The sequence below is a fragment of the Borostomias antarcticus genome, assembly GCF_949987555.1.
Source record: "Borostomias antarcticus genome assembly, chromosome: 8".
Taxonomy (NCBI): domain Eukaryota; kingdom Metazoa; phylum Chordata; class Actinopteri; order Stomiiformes; family Stomiidae; genus Borostomias; species Borostomias antarcticus.
The window spans coordinates 9,399,975-9,407,934 of record NC_140241.1 but is presented as its reverse complement, the minus strand read 5'-3'; the positions used below and the strand labels follow the sequence as shown (position 1 = coordinate 9,407,934).

At 42.8% G+C, this 7,960-nt stretch overlaps 1 protein-coding gene across 1 annotated transcript in view; it reads left to right on the top strand.

Annotated features, from left to right (window-relative positions):
- Positions 1-3,883: 3,883 nt before the first annotated feature.
- Positions 3,884-7,960, top strand: part of serinc2l (serine incorporator 2, like) — a 10,061-nt gene continuing 5,984 nt past the window's right edge. Inside the window, exons 1-3 of the mRNA XM_084441793.1 lie at positions 3,884-4,019; positions 4,986-5,147; positions 5,400-5,587. Of these exons, the coding sequence (XP_084297919.1) occupies positions 3,981-4,019; positions 4,986-5,147; positions 5,400-5,587 (389 nt within the window). The 5' untranslated portion in view covers positions 3,884-3,980. The remainder of the gene's footprint in view (positions 4,020-4,985; positions 5,148-5,399; positions 5,588-7,960) is intronic.

Genomic DNA, 7,960 nt, shown 5'->3' with positions numbered 1-7,960 from the left:
TCTTCTGGTTCTGGGTGTCGGTTAACAATGATCATGCTCAAACATCTCTGTCTGTCCCAATTCAAGGGTTGCATCCTACCTAGGTCGCAGCCTACGCGGTCTACGTAGGTCGCGTCCTTCAGGGCAGGTAGGCCGGATGTAAACGTTTTGTGAAATGGGACGGTCTAGCCTACGGAGGATTCCTAACTCTTCATTTTGTTGCCTAGGCAGCCCCAAGCGTGTGCCAAGCTCGCCGCGTGCTGGTAGCGCAACCTGTCCTGAGGTAACTTAGCGCGACCTGTCCTGTTGTTATGGAAACACCACAGAAAATGCCTATTTAAATCGTCTATCTAAACTCGTAGATACAGGAGTAATTTGGATAAAGTTTCCACATATTGGGATTCTATGGTGGTACTATCAGGCATTACATTTTATTAAAACGTAATAATATTAACATCAAAGTAGTTTAAAAACGTTTTAAAATCCTAGCAATGGCGGCTGGTACAGGAATTAATCTGGACCAAAACGCATTCTGGGAGGGAGGCCGCGAAGGCAGGCCGCGAAGGATCCATCAGTTGTATCCTTCAAATTCGTCAAAAGTAGGCCGCATTTGTGGGCTGGATTCAGAGGACTCTTCGTAGGCTGAATGAATTGAGACAGCACTTGTCGCCCCGCTGTGACGTAGCAGCCTTCAAATCCGGCCTAGGTAGGATGCAACCCTTGAATTGGGACAGACCCTGTGTTACTTTCTGCCACCCTCCCTCACTATCCCTGTACCCACTGGTGCCAGCAAGCACCCTGGTGAGTTTGATAAGTGCAGCAGATCCGGGGGTCCTGCCAGGTCCGGCGCCCTAGGAAGCCTCCCTCTGCTCTGTGCTTCCTGTGGGGGTGGGCGGAGGGTTCTCCGTGCTGGGGGACTGGGCCCCCCCTGGGCCATCTGAAAAAGAGCGACAGAGAGTAAGAGGGAGAAAAGAGCATGTGTTCTTAGCATAAGATGTGTGTATGTACTTAAGGAGGGGTGGCGCCTGTGTACATGCGCATGGATGTGTGTGTGTGTTCGCCTCCTTGGGAAGCCCACCTGTCAGAGACAGCTCAGCCAGTTTGAGTGAGACGTCTGCAGGGTTGACCCCGGCCGGGGAGCCCAGGACGTCAGGGAGGGCGTTCCTGCGACCAGAACGGCCCGACGAGGCAAAGTCCAACACAGGTACTTCGGTCATCTCAAACCTCAGCAGGCTGGGAGAAGATATGGATGGGAATGAAGACGCTGGACAAAAAGGTTGATGAGCAAAGATATGGGCAAAAGAATGTGAGATCATTAGAGAAATTGCAGGATATTCAATGGAGAAAAGCAGGAAAAATTATAATGATTCTGGAATGGAGTCTCATCCACTAGCATATTTTCTTTGAGCCACTAGAGGGCACTAAAACATGTAATTGTTTCTTTGTAGTGCATCTCCTCTGTGTGGTGACTGGTGACACAAAAAGAGATGTTATATAACCACTCTTGACAAATGATGCATCAGTACTTCAGAACTAGCCAGGTTTTCCATTTCAAATGTAATTTAGGTTTTTAGTCCAGTAGTTTATTGAAATCACACACACATACACTTTGTGACACAGTCACACTTGTCTGTTTTTTATAATCCCCAGAGCAGCCCCTAGCAACCTGGCACGGTAACAGTAACAGGTATGTTACACTATAGTAATTACTGTATATTCTTTATTTACGACCATGCTATATCAAAACTGCAACATCAACATTTTCGATGTGTATTTTAGATAAGGGTTTCAGACAATGAATTGCATAGAAGAAATTCCAGAATCTACAGAGGATGCTGAATCCCTTTCATACAATAAGCTGCACCCCAGATGTTGTTAAGCAGGAGACAAGCCCTGTATTGACTTACCAGAGTTCACACACAGTTAAGACCTATCTTTATCTTTCTCCTTCATCCTAACATGCCACCAGCAAGCCTAGGCCTATTCATATTGTATGAGACTGGAGGATTAAAGAGAGAAGGGGAGCTGTCGTGGGTCTCCAGCCCTCATGAATCCCCAGGCTGTGTCTTAACTCCTCCCTGTCTGGGCCTAACTGTACCCTCCTGCATGACTCTGCCAAGGTCTTCTGCCTGGTGAAAACCACTACCATACAAAGCTTGAGTGATTCTTTTGAATGTTTATCTGCCTGCAAACAACTGAGTGTGTGAGGCCTAGGGAGGACAGCTATGCTTTAAGTTATGTTGTCTGACTACGAGGCATGTACTACCAATTATCTTATTAACATAGCAAAAAAACGAAACGTTTGGACATGTCCAGTAAGGATTTGTACATGCTGTATTAGGGATGAGATAAATTCAGGGTGACACTGTAAAGTAACAGAGACAGCAAGGCCTCGGGGCTGCTGTGGTTTCCAAGTCCTATCATGGCCCTCTAATCAGAACTACAGTAGCCTATTTATCAGAGAAATCGCCTTGGGAGATTAACCGGGGAGTAATCCCACACACCAATTACATGTTTTGGATTATTCCATGAAAAAAGGTTAGGATAAACTGTTAGGATAGCGTGTTTACTTAGACAAAACGTTGTCTATTTCCTTTCTCTCAGACTATAAACTTTAGCAGGTTTTGGGGTCAGAGTCCTATTAGAGCAATAATTCATTAGTTGTACTAGGCTAGTCTATATAATCATCTAACGTGCACAAGCAGTCGGTGGTATTTGACGTGTTCTTGACATGACATATTTTGTTGCTAGTAAAATATGTTTTTACTTGAACGTTACGCTGACTGCACAAGGGTGCTGAACATTGATTCATTCTTACGGATGTAAAATCGTACAACCAGCTCACACATTCAAATAAGGGATGGATGGAATCTTGAGACGAGTGCGCCTAAACGAGCACAAAGTCCCAGCGTCTGTGTGAAGCAACATGTCAAAATGGATGGTGAGACTTACCATATGATTCATTAACACCGGGAAGACACTGTTAAACAGTGTTAAATTCCACGCTTATTTCCGTACTAGAATGCAATATTACATTTACAACTGAACCGATCATTTCACAGTTCTGGGATATCAGTGAATCCGGTTATTTTAGCTGCTTCAATTGATGTGAAATAGAGCGTATGTTTACCAGAGAGAGGACAGTACCATAATAAAAACATGCGGGGGTGTTCTCATGTACCTACACTAAATCATTTCTCCAAAACATTTAAAGAGAACCAATTTAAAGAAAAAAATCCGCTATTTTGTTGTACTTTTTTATAGAATAAAAACAAGCTAATTGTCACGTTGTTCGAGGCGTATAAACAAAACAATATCCCACCAGTCAAAGTCTGAACCTAAACAACACGAGCTGGTGTGTGTGTGTGTGTGTGTGTGTGTGTGTGTGCGTGTGCGTGTGTGTGTCAGGAGGATCAACTATTCAAAAGGATGGGCTGATAGTTGGCAAGGGCAAAAATCGCCGTGGGCCATTATGATAAAACGTGCTTAGTCCGGTGTTGTAAAACTAGGCTAAATGTAGGCCTATGTATATTTTATATTTAGACAGTAGGATTGCACGGTAGCCAACAGTAGCCTAGCTATGACGACTGATTAGAGAGGTCAGCAGGTCTGGTTAACTGACTGCAGGATAATTGGGCGCTATCCAGGGTCCTGACCTGACTGACTGCTGGTGCTGGGTCGCAGATAGCCTACGTCATGTTTATTTAACTGTAAAGTTAGTTGTAATTTAAAACAAAAACATGGATATCAATCAATTGCACCCAGTGAGTATTGTGGGCTTACTGTTGTATAAAAAAAGAAAAGAATACATAAACAAATAACAGAAATCGCAGAGCAGTTGCCATGATCTGTGGCGACCGCCAGGGGGCGGGGCAATGCCACAAAAATCTATTTCCGCGTTCCGTATCTTGGGAGGACGTCAGATATCAGCTGTCATCTTCTCTGGCGGTGGACGACGATTTCTAAGCTGTGTAACCTGATTTCAATCGCTTGATATTAAAATGGGGGCCTGTATGGCCTTGTGCTCCCTCGCCAGCTGTGTAAGTAGCACCCAAATAATATTTGATGGACAATTTAGTAATCTAAAAGGCTAAGCTAACAACAATAACGGTAACGTTAGCTAGCTAGTGCTAACTAGCTAACCTACCAGTCATACTCATGTTAGTTGACGTTAACGTTATATCACTGGCTATATATATATAGCCAGTGAAATAATACTTATAACGACCTGTTTGCTGGCAATAGAGTCGGATAGCTAGCAATGCTAGCCAGCAAAGTCATGCAGAGATGGATCATCACCTGACAACAGGAAGTATCGGTCACATGCTATTTGCATCTGAGTAGAGATAGCTAACTATTGATTACAAGGGTAGGGGTTATCTTATTCATGGAGAGCAACGAGTGCTCCAAAAATATATATCTAAAGCCTTAGCACTAAAGCCAAGGCTTTTAATTTGGTATAGGACATCGGGGTATCAATCTAGTTGTTTGTTCAGGGTATCACGGGTTTGTTTACTTATGCAAGGTAACGTCACTAATTCATTGATGACCATTTTTTTCTTTTTCCAGAAATGAAAAGTATACAAAACATACCAGTGCATTGATTAACAGAACTGTACATACAGTAGCATGGAAGTTAGGCCACAGTTAACACATAATGCTAATTAGCTGCGGTCTGTTGTCCCAGATCATTTGTTGTGGGTATTTAGAAAGTTCGACTGCAGAGGTATGCCTTTGATTTGCTTTTGAAAAAATATGAAAGGCGACATTTCTCAGAGTGATATGGATTTCTCCTTGTGGAATAAGGGACAGAGGTCAGTCTGTTTGACCTATAACTAAACTATAGTTTCTCTATCTCATCATAGATGGCCTCTCTCAGCTCTCATCTGCTTTACATCCAATTGTATGAACTATAGCATTCACGTTCTCTGCCTCACATAGCCTATAGTATACTGTATGCACTTTTCATTTGATGAATTTGAATTGTGTCTCTTTTGCTTTGGCAGGCCTCCTGTCTGTGTGGATCAGCCCCATGCCTGTTATGTGGCTGCTGTCCCTCCTCCAACAACTCCACTGTCACAAGACTGGTGTTCTCCATCTTCCTCCTGCTGGGGACCATGGTGTCTATCATCATGATCCTCCCCGGCATGGAGGTCCAGCTCCGGAAAGTGAGAATCCCCTCCCCCGTCTTTGAGCACGTTTACATGCACACTAATAAACCCATCATTATCTGATTTATGGACCAGATTATTCAAGCGCCCATGTAAACAGCACAATGCAATATTCTTTATCGGATAAAAGCCATTATTAAATTATGAAAAATCTGATAAACACACCTTTTGGATGTCCATTTGTCCGTTTTATCCGGCGCATGTATAACTGAGTAACTGAGATGTATCTTTGTTCTTTAATGTCTCCAGATCCCAGGCTTCTGTCAGGGCGGGAGTTCCATACCGGGCATAGAGAACCAGGTCAATTGTGACATCATCGTGGGTTACAAGTCTGTGTACCGGATGTGTTTTGCTATGACCTGCTTCTTCTTCCTGTTCGGTGTCATCATGTTCCGGGTCCGAAGCAGCAAGGACCCGCGTGCTGTAATCCAGAATGGGTGAGCACATAAAACACCATCATCATTCATCATCATCATCATCATCATTATCATCATCATCATCCTGAATGGATGAGCACATAAAACACCATCATCATTCATCATCATCATCATTATCATCCAGAATGGATGAGCACATAGCAACATCAGCATTCTCACAAGCTACAGGAAGGAAAACACTTGACTGCCTAAAAGTCTAAGGATGTCTTTGATATTGATGCTATATTTGTCTTTTTATATATCGATACTATGTAAGCTTTTATATATCGATACTATGTAAGCTTTTAACTCATCTGATGTATCTCCTTTTGTCTTTCTTCCTGGAAGGCTGCAGCAGTGACCCCTGTCTTTAATCAGTTGAAAGAACTGTCCCATCAAATAGATAGACAGTGACAAAGGGTTCATAACTCTGGTTGAATGCTCCCCAAAATTGTATTGAAGAAAACGTTTCGATCCTAGATGGATCTTCGTCAGGTTACTTATGGGAGTCTGCGAACGGGCAGTTCCAGAGCCTCCCTGTCACCACTTGCCACCAATTAGGACCCCAGTCGTTGCCAGGTCGCTAAAATGCCATGATTTTCCCCCATCTGTCTTACTGCATAACAGCCTGGTCACAGGCAGGTGTGGCTACACTCTAGCCTGTGCAATTACTCTATAAACAAATCCTAAACAATCTAGATAAAACCACTGTAACATTGTGAAAAATTATATAATTTCCTCAATTTTGATAACTTCTTATTTTACTAAATTGCATGCCTGATGCTTAAAATGATTCTTTATCTTGCGCCCGCTCCTCTTAGAGGCTGCCTGGCCTATCCAATCCTGGCAGTGGTAGGGTAGTAGCTAGTTCCCATCAACGCAGAGAACGGTCAAACCCTAACTTCAACCCTAAACCTAACCCAACCCTATACCTAGCCCTAACCTTAACCCTAAACCTAACCCAACCCTATACCTAACCTTAACCCTAAACCTAACCCAACCCTATACCTAGCCCTAACCTTAACCCTAAACCTAACCCAACCCTATACCTAGTCCTAACCTTAACCCAAAACCTAACCCAACCCTATACCTAGCCCTAACCTTAACCCAAAACCTAACCCAACCCTATACCTAGTCTAAACCTAACCGCTAAACGGCCTCTGTGTTTATGGGAAATAGCCCTTACCCATCGACTAGGGGTGACTGCTTACCACAGTTCAGAAAGACGGTGTTTGATCTGCCTTCCAGGTTAAAGTAGTGGGGAAGGGGAAGTTCGATCTGCCTTCCAGGTTAAAGCAGTGGGGAAGAGGAAACTCTGAAAGCTCAGGAAGGAAGTGTTTAAAACCAGCCTCAAGCTTTGGCTGAAGTCAGCAAACACATGTCACCAACAATGACTGTCTTGTATTTATTGTATTTATCATACTGATTTTAATTTTGAAATTGAATGATATTTTTGGTACTGGATAAAAATCTTCTATATCAGACTCAAACAGGCAATAGAAAGATATTTAAAATCACATTTTTTAACAATCACACATCCCCTCCACTTAAGCTAACCCGTAACACACACACACACACACACACACACACACACACACACACACACACACACACACACACACACACACACACTCTACATATCATATCACATCATGGAATTTTAACTAACCATATTGTGGTAGCTTACAGTATATGTAGGTGCATTGTATAGTGATACTGTATATACATATACATGCTGTACATATCCAGTATATATCACTATACAATGCACCTTCTTATACTGTAGGCTACCACAATATGGTTAGTTCATGATTTACCAAGTACACAATCAGTGCAATCCCCAGCCTTATAGTTGTACAAAAATTCCTTTGTTAACCAGAATTTATCTGATCTATTTTTCAAAGAATGAACCGAAGGAGCCTGCACCACTGTACATCCTCTGGAAGTTCATTCCATGCTCTTACAACACAAAGTGTGAAGACATTTTTCATCTTTTCCGAATGACACATTTGTGTGAATAATTTTAAGGAATTCCCTCTTAACTCATAAATCTAGATGAGATCTCACCAATGCTTTATATAGTGGTAAAAATAGCGCCTTACATACATTTGTATGTGGAGTTAGGTGCTCAGTTGGTAGAGCGGGTTGTTCAGTGATCGAAGGGTCAGTGGTTCAAATCCCAGCTCCAACTGTCCACATGTCGAAGTGTCCTTGAGCAAGACACCTAACCCCAAATTGCTCCCATTGAGCAGGTTAGCACCTTGCATGGCAGCTACCGCCATTGGTGTGTGAATATGTGTGTGAATGGGTGAATGAGAGGCCATTGTAAAGCGCTTTGAGTGCCACTAAGGGGGAAAAGCGCTATATAAGTGCAGTCCATTTACCATTTTAAAA